Consider the following 24,877-nt stretch of genomic DNA (forward strand, 5'->3'; position numbering starts at 1 on the left):
ACATCAGTTTCAAGTTGGACTGTGTTTACCTGAAACACAGCGCTGAAATCTGAAATCGTCAGTAAAGGAGAATTTATTATAATGCTCCAATGAACGTATAGTACACACACCAAATCTCGAACTACTTATTTGTATTGCGCCCTCAATCGTCGATTATCACTTTTGACTTTTGGCGGATTGGATAACTCTCACCTTACGAGATGTCATATCGTGTTGACTTATCCGGGTTTGCCAGAACCATGTATTTTTAGACATAAAACGATATTGTTGGCATCAAACATACAATAACACACGGTTATCATTACTCATAAACTCGAGATAACTTTATATATCACATCTTGTTACCTGACCACTCTTTCTGGGCGATGGACCCAGTATCTTATATGCCCACAAATGCAAGTAAAAGATAACTGTGTGCCGTCTTTGTCTTTTTAATTAATTAAAAAAACTGGAACACGTAACACGTGTCCGTCGTCATATATTTTAGCTAAAAAAACGAGTTGACTAGTTACATTATTCCGATATTTCGACGTTACTGGATGATCTACAGACGGGTAAGCTATGATGTTTATTGATAGAACAGTGTCGAACTCTGGGGACTCTGGCGTATATTTCCAACAATCCCTGACTGTTATCCCGGCGTGTCCCAATGGCGTAGATTAAAAAAAAACAGATACTAGTACTCCCCATACAACCAAGGTATTGATCCATGAACAAAGGTTATAATATATTGACCGAAAGAATGATAGTGAACGATTTGTTCCACCCTGACCGATTTCGATGTTTTACCCGTGCCATTGTTCTTCTCAACATCAATATCTATCCCTCTGCGGTGCTCCAAACTCAAGTTAGTGAGGCCTGATGCCGTTCTGCCGGCGAGGGTGCTACTCACGCCAACATTTCTGGCTACATCAATATCGGGATTAGCCTAAACTAATGGCACAGGAAAAAAACGGCTCACTAGTATTCTGTTAGTCGACCATTTTATATTATATAGTATATCAAGCACGGAATATGTGTTACCTTTACTAATAAGAGGTAGAGGAATATAGATGTACCGTACTTATCATGTACGTAAAAGAGTTATTAATACACGAAAAGATATATGCAGAGTTTGTCGTATGGAGAGTTGGAGATTGGATCGAAATTACAGGGAGAGTTGGTGTTGCTCGAAAGTCATATACATACAAACCTACGTGCAAGAAATATGATGACCCTCCCCAGACCAGACGTTGTTAATTATAACAATTGCCGGTATACAGATTATTATTAAAGGGACATAGAGTCCATGACAAAACATTAAAAATAACTCTATCGCAAAACACATAGATCCATACATCAACTCAGTAAACGCCATGTAAATGAACGTTTCCTGATAAAGGTGTCAATGCTGGAGAACTGAGGGTAGCATCCACTGTTTATCCACCCAGTTTACCCAACTGGAACTCAAGATATGTACTCGTTACAAATTATGTTGGTTTTCAATATTAATTGTAATATAAACAACATACAATACTAATATCAGTATTCACCAAGATTACACATACTGTTTGCCATGGGTTGGCACTATCAAGTTCAGTGTGGTAAATTACATATTGACTACTCTAGAATATGTGTTAACGTACTCGCCGTAGAGAGGTTTTCCGCTTCAATTCGGTATCTCTAGCTGACGCATAGTATAAGTAAAATATAGCGGGGAAGTGGCCACCTGCGCATGCGGCAGACGGCCGTAGCGTGAGGTGTTATCGTCGCTTGGGACTCGCGCGTGCGCAGGTGACGATTTCACACTCGCATCGGTACTACTAATTTCTTCCTGGACAACATTTCTAATACAACTACAGCGGTGCATTACGAGAAAAAAAACATCTTGTTATATTTATTTAATATAAACACAGTCCATCTAGAGGGACTATGTTATGAAGTAAGTTGAATAAAAAACTCGCGTTACGGTACTGCAGCCTCATTCACGTCTAATAAGCAGTCTGACCGTGTACCACGTGTACGGGGCGCTGATTACTGCAACTTTTCTTGCAGCACTTGACACAAGCACAGACACATACACAGATGCAGCAGATGACGAGCAAGACGCTAACTACTACAATGACAATAACCACGCCCATGCCGAGAGCCAGTATCCCTCCGACAATTTCTCCGAAATCCCCTGCAAAAGAGAACATAAAGTCAGTCAGTGCCACACCATTTGCACGTAATTGGCAGCTATAACCGACAGAAAGCTCGGCTCAAGCTGATTTAAAACAACGAATGCGTGGAAATTACACTCCTGAAGATTAAATCCAAAACTTGCCCAAATAGGGCGTACAGACGTGCCCATGTCACCTATGAGTAGGTGGCGTAGTCTTGATTCTAAATTTCAATGTGAATATATGAACATAAGTTGTAAACTAATGTAAGCTAACGCACCAGTCATTTATAAAACACCCCCATGCCCATGACTTTGTGGGAACAGAAAATCATGTACAAGAATGTGACAGTGGTCCGGGTGTTGGATAAGAACAATATGATGTAGCTGGCTATCGACCTTATTTCAATGTCCATTTCAGTTCAAACCCTGAAATGTTTGATAGTAAACATCGGAATGAAATGCCGAAGTTTTTAGGTGATGTGCAACTGTGTAGTATACAATTTTCCAGTACAGATTTACCCGAATCATAATTTCTATCTATTGGCTGTGTGGTACATAGCGAAATATCATAACAATACATATTATATGCCAACACATACGTTTGTTGTTTGAGCATGATTATGCACCGCCTTGGGGGCTGAGTCGCTATAATAGTAAGTGTTCTGAAAGGAGAAAAGACTGGTTCGATTGTTTGAGGAAATAATGGTAAACGGACTATACAGAACCGCTCAGAACCGTACTCACCTTCGTCACTGAAATCCCCGCAGTTGTTGATGAAGTCGTCCTGTAACGCCGAATCAATACACCGCTCGTTACTGCACTCAAATTCGCCGTCATCAGAGCATGGCGCTGAAACAAACACAGCTGATTTATTTCTATGGTAACTGATGTACTGTAAAATATGTAAAATTTAGCATAGAACACATTATCTAAATGATAAAACCGTGAATTTAAAACCCACTGAATACTATGCCTGAAATGGTAAATTAGCGAAATTTAAACCCAGTGAAAATTAGTCATTTTACAGTATTACATGTAACCATCGGGTACATTTTATCTCTCCGTTTCTAACTCGCCACATCTACTGGAAGACCTTTATGCGAAACTTTCAACCATGTTCGTCATGGACTTGACAGTCAATGAAATCTTATAAATCGAAATTTCACAGCGAGGAATATAGTACATTTGAAATACACCGTACATTGTGCAGTTATACACTTACCTAAACCGAAACTGGTAGCGTATAACCCAAACCCAAAGTTGTTATCAGTGTTGTCCGTCTTCAGTCTTAGCGTCACGTTGTTACCGGACGTGACCACGTCGGCGGGCAAGCTATTGCCGCACACACCGCTTACCATGTCATACTCGGTGGAGGGGCCGTCGTACACATACAGGTAGTCTGCCGTGCAACCTTCGCTGCTTTGAATCGAGAAAAACGTGAACGTTAACAAGATCTGTCTACCGGGGTTAGCGCTGATGGTAACTACGCAGTCCAGGTTATCGGTGTACATGGTAGCATCTTGTGACTGAAGCTCAATGGCGGAATTCTCGGTTTCCCAGATTACGGCGCCGCAAAATTCATCTAAATAAACCACTGCAAGTGATAACAGCAATTATTAAAAGGAATGAAACATATTAATTTCACTTCTGTGAGAAATTTCACGTGGTTTCCAATATACTTACGCGAGCAGGCTTGTGGTATCCATATGTAAATAAACACGAATTGCAAAAACGCACACAAATGTACACGGTTCATATTTGCTCTCCAGAAAAAAAAAAACTTTGAAGATAGTGTACAAGGCGAAGACTTCCGTCCAGTCGTCTCGATCGATGTGAACTATTATCGTTATGTTAAACCTGCCGTGGCTGTTAGTGTGTCACCAGGACAACGGTATTGGAACTTTGCCTTTAGCCATACTCAGCAAGCACGGGGATGATATGTTATGTTCTCCGGGACGGGCTTACGTGAACTCTAGTTCAAGTGTCCAGAGGGATGTGGTAGTATACAGTTTCCAAGTTTGTGTTCCCATCCCATTACCGACACAAATACACTGTTGTCTATTGTATCGATACTTACGTCATTGTCATCGTATTCTCTCATTCATTTTTTGACAGTTTCTCATTCTCATTTGCTTTCTAGTTTGTGTTTGCCTCCAAGTTGCCGACGAAACTTTGCTATGACGTCATATTATAATATCAGATAACATCGAACAAATTGACTACTGACTGTCGATTAAGCTACTCGTATTCACAACAACAATTTGCTTGCCCCGAACCGACCCCAATTCACGCTAACGGTGATAACCCCCGTAGTTTCTACACCGGAAGCATAAAATAAACATTATTTAACCTGTACATATGTTATTATTTACAACATAAGGCGAGCAAGGAGCTCGACAGTGACATAATGTCTCGGAGCCATTCTCCCAACAAATAGTATTAATATGTTATTGGTTAGAACATACCGACAACAAACGTTTTATCTCAGGATGAATTCCTAAATGACGTCATTATTATAGTGGGCTATACAATACTGAGACCCACCTTCAAAATGACTAATCTGCATGCATGTTTACTATGAACAGTTTTCAGGTCACTGGTAAGTGTTTTTTGAGTTGCAGATCGGTATCTACACATGGACCATCTTATTATTATTGTTCATCTCCCAGTAAGCCCTGCCCCACGTGTAGGTTGGAAGCTGGTGATATTGGTTACAGTTGCCATACCTGCTACACACAGTCAAGCTGTTACAATAAATAAAAGTTTTTTTTTTTAAAACAGTCGTTGATTTTTACATCTCACGCCATTCGCATTAAAACATTCCAAAATTGTATTTTGAAAATAAATGTGTGCTAGTGCATTTTAAAACAAATATACCCCAAATTGCAATTTCAAATTGCACCCCTAATTCAGGGAGGAGCAGGGCACGTTCATTTGTAGAAACAAAATACCCATCAATTAGCGAAATGAAATGTACGTGTCTGCTATTATCTGCCCACTTTGAATGAAATTGACCTATACATTGCGAGACACAAGACCATAAGTACGAATAGAGATGTGTATTCATTCTGAATCGAGTTGGACAAAGGTTTAAAATGACCCAAGATTAGTTGCCAGATTGTCTAATCATAATTAGTATAAGTGATTGTTTACATATTGTAGGTAGCGCCGTAGCGGTAACGTTGTATTGCAGGCACGAGACAGTTCAACACATTCTACAAGTATGCACCGAGTTTGTGGTTTTGCGAGAACGCCACCAACGGCAAACTTATGAATAATCGCCAAATAAGGAACACCCTGTTTCAGAAAAGGGCCCAGTCGTATATATGTATAAGTACACACTACACACTGTATGTCAATGCTAAATTGAAGCGTAAAGCTAAATGTTAACTGCCTTCCCACTGACGGGTAAGGCCAGTGACTTCTCACCGTGTCGAGGGACGGTGTCGTGACGCAGGGAAATATTAGTCACTGTACAGTATGGTTCAAGTATTCATTTACACGTCGTGCCACGCATGTCCAAGGTTTGTGTTGATCCGAAACAGGTCTCATGCCACTAATTAACCAATGGCTGTCAATTTAAATGCCTTGCAAGAACTAATGAATTTTTTTAAATATTTTTTTTTCAGGTGCTCCCTGTTTGAGGGCGTAATCACCTGGGTCAAAGGTGAGACCAACATGTGGTCTTTTGTTTACTACTTAGCGGCTGTGTACCTGTGGGTTTATTCTGTGTGTATTTGGATGTTCTAATCTTGGTGTTTTTCCAGTGATTTCTCTTGGTGCAATTCAAATACAGTGGGTGTGTCTTGTTTACCTTAGATTTGCAAGAGTTTGAGCCAACATGTTTTTTTCATATGGTTGATTACTGGCATGTCGATTTCCAATTTTTGAGCCATGTTTTCAACTTTCTTCATCATTTTCATATAGCAATCTCGTCAATCTCAACATTGTCGTCTATGGAAATTCAATTAGTGGTATGAGCCCGAAACAGTGACTCCCCAACAACTCAATGTGCGTTCCTAGTGTAAAGCAGGAATGGAAGTTAGGGTCAGGCCCCGGGGTCAGGCCGCGATGTGTTCATTACATGCCGACTTTGATTTTTTTGGCGCTCCAATCTAGTCTTAAAACAGGGACTTGTGGGTTAGTCTCCATGCGCACTTGCATGTGTGCGTGTGTGCGGTCGGAGCTGCCACAGTGTATCTCAGCTGTACATACCTAGTTCACAGTCCCTCAAACTTTATACTCAGACAATTCATATTAAACAATTTTAGTTGTTAAAACACTAAAACCAAGTGTTTTGACATGTACGAAACTAGATACCCGGACCGATTCTTTAAAATTTTACACATATCTAGTATCTTACTTACCTGGTACGTGCATCGATTTTGTGATCCCATTTATTTTTAATACACTAAAATGGACTTCTTCCGGACACACTTAGGCCTGTTTGTTTCAAACTTTGTGGGACGGTTTTACGTGTAGGGTGCCGGAGGTATTTTCAGTTTTCGTAGATTTCAATTAAAAATGATCGAGTGCGGTCATTTTTTAAAATGGACCGATTTTTTTTTTCAAATTTGGTATGATGGTTTTACATGTCCTGTATTTGTTCTGAATTTTGACTTAAAATGGCCGACTGGTGGCCACGGTGTTGCGGTGTTGCGTATCATTTTCAGAAAGGTCAACGGACATACCCCTGTTAACATTTTTTTTCTAATCGGATCATTGTTTCACCAAATTGCGGCCGTTTTCAAACTTGGTATGATGGTTATACATGTCCTGTTTTGTTTCTACATTTTGGCTTAAAATGGCCGACTTGTGACCACGGTGGTCCATATTATTCTCAGACAGGTCAAAGGACATACCCATGTTAACATTTTTTTTTTCTAATCGGGTCGTCAGGTTTTTTTGACCAAATTGCGTTTTAGTCATTAAAAATGTCGAAAAGTCTATTCTTTGCAATTTGGTATGCCGGTTGAACATACAGAGTTACTGACGTACATTCTGTTTTTGTATGTTTTGACTCGATTCTCAGACGTTTTTTTTCTAATCAGATTATTTTTGAAAAAAAATGGCTCAATTTATAATAACAAATAATCATAATTTCAGTGGGCCATCAAAAGTGTTTGGCATGATGTTTGAACATGTGTGGTTGTTTTTTACACGTTTCGATCAAAAATGACAAATTGGAGGCGATATGCACTTCCGTACATGTACATGTACGTGTATGCCAAGGCATAGATATAGACTAGTGCTGTCAGCTTGCGACCAATCAAAGCTCCCTGCTTTCACCATCCTAGTTTTCAAAATGCACAACAATCAGGATTGTTTAAATGTCTGGGACCGTATTTATCACATGTGCAATATCATTTTAAAATTCATGGAAGGTCGGAAATGTCAACACGAGAACTTTGCCATGCATGTTTTATTTTGGTTAAATCTTAGAAGTGTTTACTTGATCTGTGAACATACCATAAACTAGTTGGCGGAGTGCACGTACTTTTCAGTGTCCGAGGTGAATAGTACACTGATCAGTGTGTATATAAATGTGTACAGTAAATGTGTAAAAAAAAATTAAAACACAACAAACGGTGATGGGTTACGTAAATACAGTTTTCATTTTATTCTACGAAAAATATTACAAAATATTTTTTTTTAACAAAACACGTGACAAAATTAGCTGCTTCAAAAAGCCATCGGTGGAAGTGTCATACAAACTATAACGTGACATTTTCAGCGCCACGTTATGTCAATCGACTTCACCGATGTTATCTAATAGTTACGACAGTGTACGTGCGTAGTCAGTCAGGTAAAGTGTACCTTCGTGCGTGGATTTGGCGAAGTATAATGCTTTATTGTCAGTGGTACGGTCAAGTTATGGTACTACATTTGTAGTATATAAACACTGCCCTCAGCGACGACAATGTTGATTGGGCTCGTTTTTAGACACATTTCCAAAGTTGCAACAGGCAAACTAATTCCTCCAACCTTTCTAACCAAATCAAACTCATTTGGGAACATGTCAATACTGTGACGATGTTTTCATTATTTGTAAACTATAGTAATCACATGTTTCCGTTTTCAGTAATTTGAAGTTAGACGTCAATTGCATTGTGCAATTAGCCTTCAGGCGAGTCTAAAAGGTGACATTTTATTCACTGCGAGATCTCGCGTAATGCGTAGAAGATGCTGTTCGCATGTCTGCCGCAAAAATCGAATGATTTGATTTTGAACTCTAATTTCTCTTTTATTTATATAGTTCAATATAGCGTTGAGATATGTTTAAATATTGACGATCATCAAATGTGTATAGCACATTATTAAACGTGGAACCCAAATAATTGTTTTTCGTTTGTTAAATTCCACACGATGCTTTGACGCCTCTGCGACCTTTGTCCTGTCCCTTTACGGCGTCCGAATTCACGCATATCGCGGGATCTCATAGTTAACGAATAATGGTCTATTTGTGAGACCTAAATTATTCTACGTGACATTCAGAGTCGTTATTTGTCACAGGGCTTTTCGCACAACAACGAAGTGTATCGCAATGTCCCATGAGCCAAGGTACGAGACTACTTCACGTGGGTACACGTATCTATCATTATGCGTGTTGCGCCCCCACCGATAGTCGACTTTAAAGCGAGTCCAAGCAGCGCACACCGAGTATGACGCAATAAAACTGGATTGTGTGAATAGATTATTTTGAAGGTCTCACATCACGTATACATTCTCCATAAACGATCTTGGCATGTAGTCTCCGGGACTAACGGAAAGTGATGGTATATCTAACAAACAGTAGTACTATCTCCTCAGTATAATGGAAATAACATGTTCCCCTACATTGCATTTTAGTGATGAATTCGACGTTAATAATACAATTAAAATATACGATGTAAAGCGTTGGCAAAGATTGCTGCGTGGTATGGTAGCTATAAAGGTCACAGTCTCTGTCATGTGTCGTATCTCATGGTCGCTCTTGGTATTCACACGGGACTGACGGCTTTCTTGCAGCAACATTTGGCTATGAAGCACGCAAAGCACACGATGAATATAACGAATGCGATAGCAATGGCCACGACGATACATATCGCCGCTACCATTCCTAGTTCCATCAATTGGTCCCAGAAGTTCAATAATACTGCCGCATCTAAAAATAATAATACAAATTTGTAATTGAGTTGTTTACCATGGATGTATTGTTCTTATCATAATAAGTTTGCTCCAGAATATTGCGTAATTCACGCACAGTAAAAAAATGTTTATTTGTTCTCACCTTCGTCACTCTTATCACCGCAGTTGTCCCGTCCATTGTTTTTTAAACTGGCGTGTACGCATCTTTGATTGTTGCATTCAATTTCACTGTCGTCACACTCCCCTTCTGATTAAAAAAAACACATTTTGAAATAAAAGCTGAAAAGAAAACCTATTTCGATATCACTTCTATTTCTGGTGTATATTTGTTTACACTTTGTTTAAGGTAGAAGCTACGCAAATCGAAAAATATCCAATATTTATTTTGCAACAAATTGTACCCCTGGCCGATATAAGGATGTTCACCAGCCTGTTTTTAGAAAGAAAGAAACATGTTTTTTAGCGATAATTTTAGAAGGCCTTCACTGGTTGATTAATATGGGAAGCAACATTTCGATCTGCTCGCATGTTACACGGGCGTGCCACATTGTATCGTGACTGATGGTGATGTTTTTGTTGTAATGAATCATTTCAAAAGTCTGGGTTTAAAAAGTGATGAAAAATAGTGTTTTGTTTTAACACTGGGTTCTATAGAACTTTTCTAAAAATAGCAATGTTTGGATAATATTTGCCCAATTTTCTCAAAATACGGCACCGCAACACACTAAAGTTTCACTTATGAATGGCTACATATGATTGTATATAATGCACTAAATGAGCATTGTCATCATCCAATTCATGAAAAATTTTCTCAAAAAAAATATGAGATTAGGCTACCACCCAATGATTATACTATGTGTCTGCGATTAAAGCTGCTTACCGAGTTCTTTGTCTTTAACGCTAGTGGCACAAGCCGTGAAGCCTCCCCCGATATTGGTGAGCGCAGTGACGAACTCCATCGTCAGATCGGTCCCACTGCTCAAGTAACCATCAGACTCAGCATCCGTGTTTGTTCCACAAAGCCCAGCGTCGGTCAAATTGGTTCCCGACGTCTCGTCTCCGTCATATATGTTGATATAATCGTCACAGGTCCCGTCTTCATTTTTAGATATGTCTAAGATGGAAAAAGTGATGAGTACGTGCCGATTGTTTTCGGTGGTTAACGTGACGTAACACGGCGAACTTGGATTGTACGAGGCCCCACTTTGCAAATACAAAATGGAATCGGCTGTATCAGAGATAGTGATCGTCGTTGAACAGATGCTGCCTACGTAATATTCTGAAAAATAAAATAAAGATTCAAAATTAAAATTACATTTATCGCAACAACACATTCAATGTATATTTATAAATGTTATGACCACGAATATGGCCAGCGTCTGCGAGGCTATAATTGAATTTACGCGATAACTTACTATTTAGCGACTAATACCGGAGGAAAATGAACAAAATAGGTTTACGCTCTGACATTCGTTCATCGGTTTTCAGTGCCAAGTAACCACATATATTCAAAGGAGTTCTTTAATACGTGTATAGACGTTAATGCCTTACCCCGCAAAAACTCAAAAGTGGCTCTCTCCTTGTGAAGTATGTGATCGTATCTCATCCATTGCCGTGATTTTCAATACTCGAGGAAGAAGTGTCATGCCTCTCAAATTCAAACATTCTTAGCCCGAAACTCAAAAGTAGTAACTAAACTCCCAAATTATTCTATTTTGCGTAAAGTGCCGTTTATAAGATTCCTTTGCACAAAGCGTGCAATTCACGGTGAATGCGCATTGCATAGAGCAAAGAACCTAGTAAAAGTGAACTGTTAAAAACAAAGAGTACTTTCCCAATGAGTGTTGACAAACAATGCTGGACATAGAATGTTCTCTACAAAATAAAATATACACCATGTGTATAAATTCAGCACATAATTGTGGGAACGCAACTTTGCTGACGTCGATACGTAGATTTTTTTCGTTCACATAATATTTTCAAATTACTATCTTTTGTAGAAATAGGAACATAACGACAACGTGTTATGAGCGTTCATTTATATAAAATAATAAGCTGACCTACTACATTCCTGTTCATCACATGACAACAGTGTCGCATGGTGACGTCACGTCCCGCCCAGTGAAGGTGTTTATGCTCCACGATTGCCTAACTGACGCTACCATTAGTACTAGTATGCTTTTTACTGCGGCATTCTCAGCGAATGGGAATCCGTGTCAGGAAGAACGACATCACAAAAAGAAGATCAAACGACTCACACAAGACTGGTGAGAAAATGCTTTGTTGAACAAATATATCAAGACCGAAGCAAATTTATCCCAGTGGTACTTTTTTTGCTCAAAGACGTTTCACTCTTACACTACTATATGTCCATGGGTTGGAAAGAAGAATTACAAAAAAACGTTGTTTGCTAAATTTCGTTAAATATATATTCATATACGCAAAAAAAATGTTCTTCGTGGCGGATCAAAATATCTCGGATTTTGTTTACTGTAATGAGTATATACGTTTTTCACCCTAAGAAGAAACATTTGACATGCGTTTGTTGGAACTCGAATAATCTACGAATTTTTTCATCAATATACGGGTGTCAGGTACTGACTTGGAGACCATATTTCGCCTGCACAATCTCTAAACTTTGTGTGAATTTAAAAAGTAATTGAAGATATTCAACAACTTGTATAAAGATTTAGTAACAGAAATGGGAGTATTTGGGAACCCTGGGCGCTACATAGGGGAAACAACTTAGACAATGTTGCTCGGGTTTTTGCGATACAGACAGTACCTTTTAACGCAGCTTTGTTTGGGTCGTTATATACTTGTTTTTACAACACATATAAATAATTAAATTATTTCTTGATAATCTGTGATACTAGGTTTGCGAGAGAATCAAGACTCGCTATGATTTAAGCAAATTTTCTGTTCTGTAATCTTGCGAAATTACTAATATATATGATTTCTCTAAAATATTCCGTCTGGCTAGCCACGCGCATTCATTCACTACGACTGAGGACTTGTTTTCTGTGTGGCTTTCTGAGTTAGTTATGCCGTGCACTTTGTTTTCGTTTGTCGTGTTCTTTACGTGCAATTTACGTCAGACGGGTGCATACAGTGGATCCTAACTATAAATACAACAAGATTGTTAAATGGGTAGTGATATGGTGTATATTCTCAAGGGCAACCTCAGTTTTATGATGTTCTGGAATAAATCAGTTCATTTAAGATCTTAACATACACATAATATGCAAGCGTTCAACTTTGACATTTGAGCTTCCGTACACAATGTACTGTGATTTCCAAGCTCTAATGCAACTACCAAAGGTAATTTTGGTAAAAAACAAAACAAGTAACATGTGAGCTGATATAACTACGCAATATGTGTACCCGCCGTGGATTGAAAATAAACGTTGGGAAATTTTAAGGGTGTATTGTAAAAGTGAATGAAACATACTTAGTTGGCGGTTTATCCTAGAGCAAATTACGTTTGATCGATCATATAACCACCTCGACGATCGTATAATATTGCCGAATTTGTAGTTATGACCCAAAGTACAGGTGCATTGATTTGCCAGTCGGCGAATAGCTGCATGAACTTGTGACCTCGACACTGGCCACATGACAGCCAACACAAAGTGTACTTCGCTCGAGTGATGATGATACATAATGACTAACCGTCCAGTACGTGGCCCACAATGAATAGATCTGCTATTGACACAGCCAGGTATTATTTTGGATACGGGAACAAAGTCGCGGTAAACACTATTGCCTTTGGGTTTATTTCATGCTACAAGTTGGTTTATAAGATAAATATTTAATTTTCTACTTCCGAAATACTAGTAATTGTCTCCACACTGCCAAAATGATTTTTGTTGTTGCTGATTTTGTATTTTTTTTTATAAGTGAACCTATTTGAGGGTGTGAAAGTTAATACGATACAGTTTACGTGCATGAATGCGGTTGTCATGGCAACGTATTCTACACTGCAGCAGCTGGTTACATTATTGGAAGTGTATGGTGCGGTTAGGTTTATTAAATTAAAATAGAATACGATTAAAACAACTTTCATAAAGTAATAAATGTCACGCGTACACGTACATATACATGGCCTGAACACACTGTTCATATGTATTAATTATTATTTTTTAGTATTTAAATTCAGAAGTTGAATAAATACCGTTTCATTGTACTTAACCCAAGAGACTGATACGATGTCAGCTTAGCATACCATTACATAGTCAAACGGTCACCTATTTTTAGAGTAAACATACTACTGCTTTCTCGCAAATTCGACGACACACAGTTTAGAATTGGAACCCAAATGGTATTTTGCCGTAAAGACGTATGCGTTATCGAGCAAGGGGTACGCGTGCCTCCAACAAACGCCAGACGACATACACACTCAATTACGACATATATTATGTGATATGCCACAGATACTTACCGGACGTCGCACAAACCGTAGTGAAAAATAACACGCTGACTAGCGTGCACAAGACGGCGGCATAGGACTCTCTCAACATCATGATTGTGTGTTTTAGAATTTCTAATGTTATCGGTTATAAACAGCGACGTCGCGAACAGAACGAGAGTTATCGTGACGTCACCGGGCACGACTATAGAGTTATCAAGCAACAACAATGAAACAATTCTGAATCCCGTATTTTTAGTACTATTGACTATTGTCTGCGTTGTTATATGGTAGACAATCCGATTTTGAATTAGGAAAAGAATAATAGTATGCTATTACAATGGCGTACTATTTAAGGCACCGTACGTCATTGTCGCTATTGTCAGGCGTGTGGCGTGATTGCGAAGTTCCCAGTGACTGACAAATCAAAAGTGAACACCTTTTTTTAAAATTTAGGTTGAAGAAATATGGCAATATGCGGTGTATGGATTATTACTGATATGTTAAACCCGGGACATGGACTGCAACTGAACATGACCTGTGACATGACCATACGACGCCTCTCACATCAACCCACCACTGTAAGGGACGACGTCAAAAGATCGATGTCGGATAAAAAACTTAATTCCTTTAGTTTTTTTCCAAACCCCCCTACCCCCCACTGAAACTTAATTGATAAATATTGGTCATGGTGTTAGACTACATTAACCATTAAATACAAATTGATAATCGGACAGTAGTATTGCATAGCAGTTGGTTGTCGGGTGGGTGTAAAAAAATTTACAAATGCACCTCATTTGACGCAGAATTACCCTCGAACCAAACCATTTTTCTGTTTTTTTTCCCATTTCGGTTATTTCTGTCCATGATTGGATAGAAAAAAAACGAACTACAAATACTCCAAGATTTTTTTGACTTCATTAAAAAATAAAATCGTTTTTGTAGGATGGAAACTTTTTGAGGTCAAACCCCCCCCCACCCCCAAACTAAAGGAAATAAGTTTTTCATCCGACATTGATCTTTTGACGTCGTCCCTAAGGCAACTTGCCAGTTATATATATTAGAATACAACTACCTCTAGAGTAGTGACATATAGTTATGTACTATATTTTACAGAATATGGGGGGGGGGGTAACTGGTTGCTTGCATTCGAAATCTTGTCAGGCTGTCAACTATATTAGCCCAGTGTGTTATCTTTGTGGCAGTGCAACGCACATTGTATTGAGTGCCGACACGACATGCGCTCAAATAAACATCAACCAACCCAAAGCAATAATTTCAAATATATTTCCGGGAAAATCCGGAACACAATCTGGACAAAATTGATGAATAAAATCAGCCTAAAACTTGTCGACAAAATTATGCAATTTGTCACGCACGCGGACTGTACTACGTCACATCCTGCGACAGAGACGCACTTTATCGATATTTGGTGGTAGATTTTCACCTAATTCGTCGAAAGAGCAAGGGCAATGAATAAAATATCACCATTTGATGAAAAAATCAGTGTTTTAATGTGGCAGGCGAAACTCTAAATTAACAAAGAAGTCACCAATTGACAAAAGTTACCAAACATAAGAATGATTGTATACAAATACGTTATCATATAGTCATGGCGTCAAAATGTAATACTGAATAGCCACAAGTTTGTAAAGATAACAAGTTGACGTCATTCCAGTTGGCATTGTTATATGTACAGTTTGTTCAGGTCTCGTATAGTGCAGGTTCATATTTTTGGGAGAATTGTGAAATGGCCGGGTAAAACACAGTCACTTGGGGGCTGAAAATCAATAAATACTAATTAAAAAAAAACATCCGCTATACGTATATAAATAAACAAGTTGTGAAACATGGCACCTAGTATAATCGACATCTTGTCGGTTCAAATTTTGATTTCTTACCTTAAAATGCGAAACAAAAAGTTTAGAGGGGATCGGGTGTTACGTTAATAACCATTGTTCATAATCGCTAACTTTGTTATATTCAAAACTGCACAAATCCTGCGTTTTCTGATGATATCCGACGACTTCATGAACGAAAATCGCCAGCAGCCAGAATCAAGGGGGATTCGCACAGAGTTCTGGGTAAATCAAGTGCGCATACTCATTTTCAGCCAATCAGGCGTGCCGTAACAGCGAGTATTTAGTTTTTTCCCCAAACCCCCCACCCCCCACTGAAACTTAATTGATAAATATTGATCATGGCGTCAGACTACATTCACCATTAAATACAAATTGATAATCGGACAGTAGTATGGCATATCAGTTGGTTGTAATAATGAAGCGGAATATACGCATGCGCAAACTACTTTCTGGGTTCTGCGGATGCTCTAGGTCCGCCATGAAATTGACCTCATTTGACGCACATATTTACACTCGGGCCAAACCATTTTCTCGTCTTGGATGTTTTTTTTTTGCACTTTCTGTTATTTTTGTCTATGATTAGTAAAAAACGAACTACAAATACTCCAATTTTGTTTTGACTTCATTAAAAAATAAAATCGTTTTTGTAGGATGGAAACTTTTTGTAGCCAAACCCCCCACCCCCAAACTAAAGCAAATAAGTTTTTTTATTCGACATCGATCTTTTGACGTCGTCCCTAATAATCTCGATTATGAACATTTCCAGAGCCAAAACCATCTGTCTGCGAAATCTGGCCACAAAGATTGCTAGAGAAATAGGCCATACATACATTCAGTCAGTCAATCAATTCTCCACACCTCCAGCTAACAGTCAACAACAAATTTGTTGAAACTACAATAGAGGGCGCTGTACTGATTCATACCAAAATGGCCGCCTCTACCCTTTGTTTTTCCACTGATCATCCTGCGACAATTCATGAAACCCAGTACTACCAGTCCCCAGTGCCTTCGTGCAAAATTACAACCCAACCGCCCAGCAACGAAGATTTACAACACAGTTGTGAAACAAATAATGCAAAATGCAAACGATCACCACAGCAATTTTGAAAGAACTCAAAGCAGAACATGAGATAGTACCATTCAAGAAACCCTCCTTTCCAAATTTTGATTTTTTTTATTTCACCAATAATAACAGTTCTAGTAATCTAATAATAATAATTATTACTATACATCTGTCACCGTAACGGCATAAGTTACAGCGTGCCGTAATTTATCGGTATTTTACGGGGTATTTTCATACTACCATATTAGGAAATGCAAATTCCAAATATGGAATTACGCGCGTAAGCGTCCTCTAATAATAAAAACAAACGTGACTGCCACCAGGATTTGACCGGACTCCACACAAATAAGTTCGCTGATTCTGTTCTAAACTTTTTGGATTTCGGCATTCCCATGATGTATCCTTGGAAGGAAAAGATGTATAATAATAAGGTTATTACGAAGATACCTCAAAGTATGCACTCAGACAGTACGCTGTCGCATCGACCTCCGCTGCGCGTCGGTCCTGCCGCTGTACTGTCTTCGTGTATACTTTGAGGTATCTTCGTAATAACCTTATATTATTTTTTGGTGTGGACCACAGGTAGTTCATCCGAGCTAATCTAGTCTGTGGCCCAATCCTAACCAATATACATTTCTATGCCGGCTATATATATATATATATATATATATATATGGAGCTGTAAATGTGCTACTCTGCACATCATATTATTAGTGGAACAATCGGGGGCAAGTACAAATAAAGTTTAGCTGCAAATAATACTTGTATCATACATATTATTATTATACAACTGTCACCGTAACGCCATACGTCACAGCGTGCCGTAATTTTGCGGTATTTTACAGGGTATTTTCATCCTACTGTCGCCTGGTAAATTTGACACTATTGAGTTGTATTTTTTATTGTGTAATTAGAACATTTTATAGATTGTCAGACGGACATGACATGCAGCGATTTGTGTGGATGTGCTTTTTGCATACACTATACTAACAGGGATAGCCGTAACGGGGCAATGAAACTTATTTTGCTCCTGAGTGAATGCATTTGACATGCGAGTATCACGTGATCACTTCGTGGAAGAGATGACGTCAGCGTAGTGAAGACGGGGAACAATGGCTGCTCATTAAGTGGAACCACGCCGTCCCGAGTTGACTGGTTGAAACGCGGCCTGAACCGATCAGCGCGACCAGAAAAGGCCATCGCCGATGGGACTGTGAGTTGAAGTCCCTGCTGAGTGACAGGTACCCATGGGGCCTGAGTATTTCGAGTCGAACGACTGATAGAAGCAGTTGTGGGCGAGTGAAGTGAACTGGTTTTGTCAAGTTTGTGAAACTACTGTAAGCGCGTGGGGCTACTTGAAAGTCAAAGGGACCTACGCTATGTCGCTACAGTTGTGAGGGTTTCGCCGTTGCTTTGACGTGATCGACGCCAGTACGCCATTGAGGGACTCGCCGCTACCGTAAGGAACTTGAAGATCAGGTTTGATACTCGTTATTGACTAACAAAAGTTAACTTTGTGCAAACTGTCATACGATTTCGAACAGTGATCAGTTCCGTTACTCACATGTACACGCGCGACTGTATGATTTTTGTGTGTTTGAATCTTTGCGCTTGGAGGGACGTTTTTCATTTGGCTTGTTGTTAAAGTTAGCAATTTCGTGTGTTGTGCCCTACAAGACAGCAAAGATTGTGTGTATCTGTGTGATGTTCGTCTGAAGTGAATATTAATTAGAGGTTACATGTAATCAGTTAACTAGGGTTAGGGCTTTTACTGTTGGTACATTCATGACATGTATAGTTTTATTAGGCTGTACGTTGTACTAAAGTTCATGCAGAATTTTATTGAGTTGTTGTACCAGTTAACTGTTGTTGTATTTACCTAACGAGAGATTTTCATAACACTATAGTTATTGTTGTGTTTACGCTACATGTATATTGATGGACATTGTGTATTTAACTATTGAGTCATACAACTTTAGTAATTATTGTGATGAACATTGCTGTTAATTCTGTCAACCGGAAGTGATTATTATTGTGTGTATTACTGCCAATTCATGCATTTGTAGTGTTTATTATCATACTATTGTTAGTTTATACTTCAGTGAGCAAGGTGCCAATTATTGTGTTATGTACAAATAATTATGTGTGCCCACTGTTGACCTTGGTTCACCTTTATGAATATTGACTAGAAGTTGTTGTTTACTTGATCTGTCTGCGTCGTTAATTAATGGTGTGAATGTCTCCCTGATTATAATATTCGATGTACGTCGTTACCTCCGTTTACCACTGGACTGTCTAATTGTCTCGACCGGAGTAAGAGATCCCTGGTTGTTATTGCAGAGATACCAGTTAGTTGCCCTTCATATAAATTTTCCCTATCTGTCCACCTGTGATTTGATCTTATCTAGTTTTAGGCAACTTATGGGTGTGACAGATAAATGGCGCCCAACGTGGGAAATTGACTGGATTTCGATTGTATCCAGTATCCAGTCTGAGTGGTAAACAGTTGTTATTTAATGAGATCATTTTGAGTATTTTTTTCAGGAGCAGACATTTTGCAGTGCTGAGTAGTATTGCTACTATAATGGAGGACAAGGTAGCATGGGGTGATGTGAGCGATGGTGGCGAGAGACACTCCGTAGATACGTCACCAGACAGGACAGACACTGCTGATAGGCCGTTAAGCTTTGCACAAATACGTGAAGAAAGAGAAGTGTTGTGCAGAATTGACCAAGAGAAAATAAAATGGAGACTCGAAGAGGACGAACGTTTAAACAGAGCCAAGAGTCAATGGTTGTTAGATGAACAACAGAAAAGAGAGGCTTGGATGGTGGCCATGCATGCAGAGCAGGATGAGAGACATGAGAAATTTAGGAAAGAGATAGAGAAAAGGTATGAACAGCAAGAAGCTGAACAGTGTGAATGGAGACATAGAGAACAGTCTAGACTCGCTGGTGAAAACTGGGATGTTGATTATGAGCGTGACAACGATAGTTCTGTACGAGGGAGACGTAGCCGAGAGAATACACCCACTCACCGTCCCTCAACACCCGGTTAAGAAACGATCTAACTTCTATTGTCCGTATGCGCGTTTCGATGTTTATCTTTTTAATCCTCCCGCATCGAGTTACCGGAAATATCGGAGCTGCATCTGATGTAACTTAGCATATCGTATGACGTAATTTTACCCACAACTCTTTGCGTAAACAAGACTCCGTATGCGCAGAACCTACTTTGTTTTTGTTGTGATTACGAGTACGTATGCTATCTAGAATCTAAATCGTAGGCCATGTCTTGGAAATTTAATGAGGATTTTGTTGGTTTCGATGACGAAGACATCAATTGGGATAGTATTTTAGAAGAACAACCCAATGACAGTCCAGGCTTACCAGAAGAACGACATACTCCTGTAGATTCTGTCGAATCGCAAGTAACCGCCCACACACAGCCGGACATCGAACACGGACCCAACACGACTGCAAGACGGAAATCTGTATTGCAATTTGTCTATATTTGTCCTTTTTGTCAGAAGCAGTACAAAAGTGCAAGTGGTTTTAGAGGACACGTAAAGGGCGGCCACAAGCAGGATATAAAAGGTAGGAGTCTGAAAATCTTTGAAACATTTGCCTGCCTTTGAAACATTTGTCTGGTTTCCGGCCGAGGCATTTAACGCCGGGGCCAATTCACGGCGTGCACTTGGTAATAAAATATGGCGATCAATTTAAATTTATTATGTATCGTTAAAATGATCGCATTTTATTTGTACGTGTGTACGCCAGCTGACTGTGCCACTTCCTATACCGTTCCTGATTGTTTTTTTGGGGGGGGATTTTGAGAACGAAATTCAGATATAAAATCTCAATGGTGTAAAATTTGTACACCATGTCATACTATTTATTCTTTTCTTGCATTCTTTAGGTATGGCAGGAAGAAAATATCGAATTACCCTTTGATAGAATGTCAAAAACAAGGGTCATACTTTAAGTAAAGTATATGACCAACTCCCGCGAGGAATATTATTGTTGAATGATCTACCATTCGTAAGACAAAAATTACACTTATTTATTAATTTTTTATTTATTTATATCCATAGCGTCTCTTCATAAACATGATAAAAATGGTATGAAAGAACATCCTACCAGTTCAAGCTCTGCGGGTAAGTTATACTGTTAATAATATTAAATAAAAGTGTTAACAAACTATAATATCACATCACAAATTTTGAGTTATTAGTTGTCATCAAAATCACGCCAGTAATTGTGTAAATGCTGCTACATCACTTTAATAATAAAAATACTTTAATGCAAATACTTGTTCTTAAAATGAAACTTATTTTGCCCACAGTTCCAAAAGTTGACAAAAAACATACAGAAACTAATTTAAAAGGAGCATCAAAATCACAAAAAGGTAAGATAACAAAATCATGTATTTCACATCAGAAACTTATTTCATAAGCGCTTAATTTAAAAGTTAGTCGTCTGGTGTCTAATTATGTGCAACCTTCATATTTTACTTAGGTATTTTCAAGCACAACAGGAATTTTAAATACAGACAAGTCAACCTTGAAGAAGACATGCAAGAACTAACAACACAAGCATTCACAGCCTACACAATGATGAAAACTTGAACTTCAGCTCTAGTGTTTTTGGTGCTGATATTTGTAGGCTGGCCTATGAAATTGTAACACAACTGAAGACCAAAAAACTTGATCCAGATTTTGTTCAACTTCTTTGTGATCAAATGTGGAAAGTGATAACGGCTGGTGATGATATTAATCTATTTTCATCATACAATGAGGAAGTGTGGCACACTTTTTACAATGTGTGGATTGATGCATCAGTCACATCAAAAGTTATAACTTTTATTAGTTCTTTGGTGGACAGCGTTATTGATGAAAACACTGTTTTTCTATTATCACGATTTTTTATGTTTAGGTTAGTTAGCCTAATTAGAATCAAGTCAGAAAAACAAGACGACAGAGAGCATGTGCTGAAAGATGTCAGCCTTAGTGAAGATGAGAGACAAGCCTTGAGATGTTTTGCAGGTTATGTGCCCTTCAAGTTACTAAGAAAGCTTGAGAAACAGAAAGTAAAAAATAGTCAATACATTTCTTTACTTCAAAAGTTTAAAGAAAACGAAACTGTAAAAAACACTGGCAGCATGTTGGCCACAAAAGGATGGTTACACACACAAGACAGGGGTGGCCTATTTCACCTATCAGATTCAGCATTTTTATTTTTTCAAGAGATTGAAATTATTTGTAAATACCATCTTAATGTATCACAGGTTCATTGTTCATCTAAGGACATTCAGAGTCCCATTCTAGAGAATATCCACTCAAGTAAACGTGTTAATGCATTATGGTCCTGTGTGACAAGGGAAAGTATAAATGACACCATATCACTGCAACTTGCTGCAATGGTCATCAAGTTGTACGTGCAGGTAAGATGTTTTTCTTTCGCCAAGAATGTCATGGAGTTATTTAAAACAAGAAAAAATATACATGTTGCTGGATCCAAAGGTCCAAGGAAGTCTCTGAAATGAAATGTTGCATGTGAGCAAAGGCAAAAGGGGCCACCCACTCCTTTCTTTATTTCTGTCAACGTTTTGTATGTAAAACTACATAACCATGCCATTTTTTAATATATCGAATCCAGAAACGAGTTTTTAGCCTAAAAAGCAGAATGCATATTTACATTTTCAACAGATTACTTATGTATTTATTAAGTTTGTTCAGTACTACAGTGATGTGAGCATAACGATAAATGTTACAAATATGGTGTTTCTTATTTAGTAATAAAAACATAAACAAAATAAATACTGTTGTCTAATATTATTTCTGATCCTGAACAGAAAGTTTTAGATTGTAAGCATAATCTTCAGTAGTTATTTAATATAATGTAAAATACTTTATTTTAGCTGAAAAGACTTACAGCGTTTTGTAAGGAATTTCTTCTCACTCATTTTTGATGAGGTGCATGTAAAATATAGAAAAATAGTATATCCCTGAATTTTATTTTTACTGAATCCTTCTTTCAGCAAAAATAGCGAAAATTAATTTCAAGCTTAAAAAGTATTTTACAGTAACCTGGGCGAAAAGCTGTCATAAGATGTATCAGAATTAGATAGTGTTTGTATTGTTACATTGAATATATACATGAATTTTATAAAACTACAACTACTACTATTTCATATACATTTTACTTTTTGCCTGGTCTGCTCCGTTTCTGGAGTGGAGTATTGTCAATTACTTCTTCCAATGCTCTTTTGTATCGCCCAGTATTGCCTATAACGCATTGGAGGTGATGAGATCGCTGAAGTCTGATTGAATTTTCCTGATATCCAAACGCCTGTGGGATCATTATTATCACCCCCACGGTGCCTATGCTTGCTGAAATGTGCTTCTAATGGGTCCTGACAAAGCTTTTCACTCAGAAAATATTCCACGCCATGATCCAAAAGATACCTGGTAATCTCCACAAAGGACTTCACTGAAAGAGAATCAGATAGGTTTCCTTTATTGTGGGTGACTAGAATCTAGAAATTGGTTTGGTCAGCAGAACAAATTGTTTGGTATCATATAATCAATCAGTTATGAAAATATTTACACACCTGTCATCTTTAGACCCTCCATTGTTTGGTAGCTGATAAACATGGTATTCCTCTCAGATTTTGTATAATTTCCAGGTCGCCTTGCAATCTGCTGCTCCCAATCAGAAAAATAACCTAAAAAGTCGTGTTCAAGCCACTGAAAGAAAACAGAACAGTTTTATTTTTGACATTTGATTTCATCAATTCTATTAAATAATTAAATTTTTTGTATAAAAAATACTCGCAAAAGCTTGCATGTAACAGAACTACCATAATCAAGCTGACATATTACCTGAAGTCGAGGATCATTTACATCTGTATACGGAGCAAGGTTTGGCTTTCTTTTTCGGATACATTCTTCTTTACATCTAACATTCAGACAATCAAAAAAATTGTCCATTAATCTGACAAATCTGGCCGTCTCACTTGCCTCTGGTGGTCCAAATGTCGCAATTGCATTGGAAACTGTTTCACTCAGAACCTGTAAATACATGTATGTGAAAATTTACTGATGCAGGTCAGTTTATTACAGCCTGATAAAAAATTTTCACATGGGTTGAACAGTATTTTTATCTATAGTTTTTTGTTGAAATACAGAAGTCAATGTGCAGATGAATTTGTACTTACCTGGGCTGCAAGATTCACTCTCATAATTGAAAATGAGGTAATATTTATATGGTCATATCCTATTTTATGTAATAAATGAATATCCCTACATCGGTCCTCTACTACCAGTTTGGTCAGATGACTCCACAATATTGGGTTTCCATTCTGTAAACAGAAAATAAATTAAATAAATTAAGTGTTTACCCATCATAGTGCTTTTCCTTATGCAAAATTTCAACTTTCATTTAACCAAGAATTTGTAATCAGGTGTACTTAATCACCAGAAAATGTGAAAATTATGCTTGGCCAAATGTTTCTTAAGTTGGTACATTTCACTGAGACGCTTGGATATCTAACAGTTGCAATAAATAAGGCCAGGAAAAAAATCTGTTTTTCGTTTAATGGAAATTTCGAAATGAGGCGGCGAGGTGATTTTTTTTAAATACTAAACTAAAAATTTGAAACAAGTGCGAGTACAAGCGCATTTTAGAATGCTTTAGAAAAAAAAAACGTCTGAGGCTCATAGTTCAAAATGATGCGCGCGGAAACGAAAAACATAGAAATTTTTGTTCTCAGCCTAAGGCTGAAAGTAAATACTGAATCACATATTATATTAAATTTACTACATACCCACAAACTTCTTGACTTTCTGTGTGCTTCAGAATTAGCCCAACAGTTTCTAGTTGTCTTAACTAGATGGGGCACATCAGAGACAAAGTAGACAGGTCTGTTTTCTCTAGTCCAGATGTTGCAGCACTTGAATACAAGCGTGTCTCTTGGTGCACCCATGACACTGTGCATTTTATAGAATTTCCTATTCCAGGATGCACCGTCACTGGTCGAAACGAGAACCTTCACTCCACAAGATGCTTCAAGAAAGCTGATTGTGTCCCAGGTGATGGGAAATAGATGGTCCACTCTACAGCCATCAGTTGGGTGATATGTGACACTCATCTGGAATTTTGAGGCTAAACCCCGTACCATGAGTACAAGGATATGAGTGGCAAGTTTCAGATCTTTAGAATTTTTTCCACTGCTAATTCGCTCTAGCTCCATCAGTTCGTTGTTTATTTCAC

The 24,877-nt window shown here is 38.2% G+C and overlaps 1 protein-coding gene across 1 annotated transcript; it reads right to left on the minus strand.

The window, feature by feature from the left end:
- Positions 1-1,469: 1,469 nt before the first annotated feature.
- LOC100375513 (uncharacterized) lies at positions 1,470-13,871 on the minus strand. Its single transcript, XM_078007623.2, has 8 exons — positions 13,713-13,871; positions 10,152-10,550; positions 9,414-9,518; positions 9,130-9,287; positions 3,827-3,980; positions 3,366-3,737; positions 2,888-2,992; positions 1,470-2,161 (listed from the first exon to the last, which is right to left on the minus strand). Exons 1-8 carry the CDS (start codon positions 13,792-13,794, stop codon positions 1,971-1,973), a joined length of 1,566 nt encoding a protein of 521 aa, XP_077863749.2. The 5' UTR covers positions 13,795-13,871; the 3' UTR covers positions 1,470-1,970.
- Positions 13,872-24,877: the final 11,006 nt, after the last annotated feature.

This window comes from Saccoglossus kowalevskii, chromosome 6 (genome assembly GCF_978046115.1).
Source record: "Saccoglossus kowalevskii chromosome 6, keSacKowa6.1, whole genome shotgun sequence".
In the NCBI taxonomy this organism is placed as follows: Eukaryota; Metazoa; Hemichordata; class Enteropneusta; family Harrimaniidae; genus Saccoglossus; species Saccoglossus kowalevskii.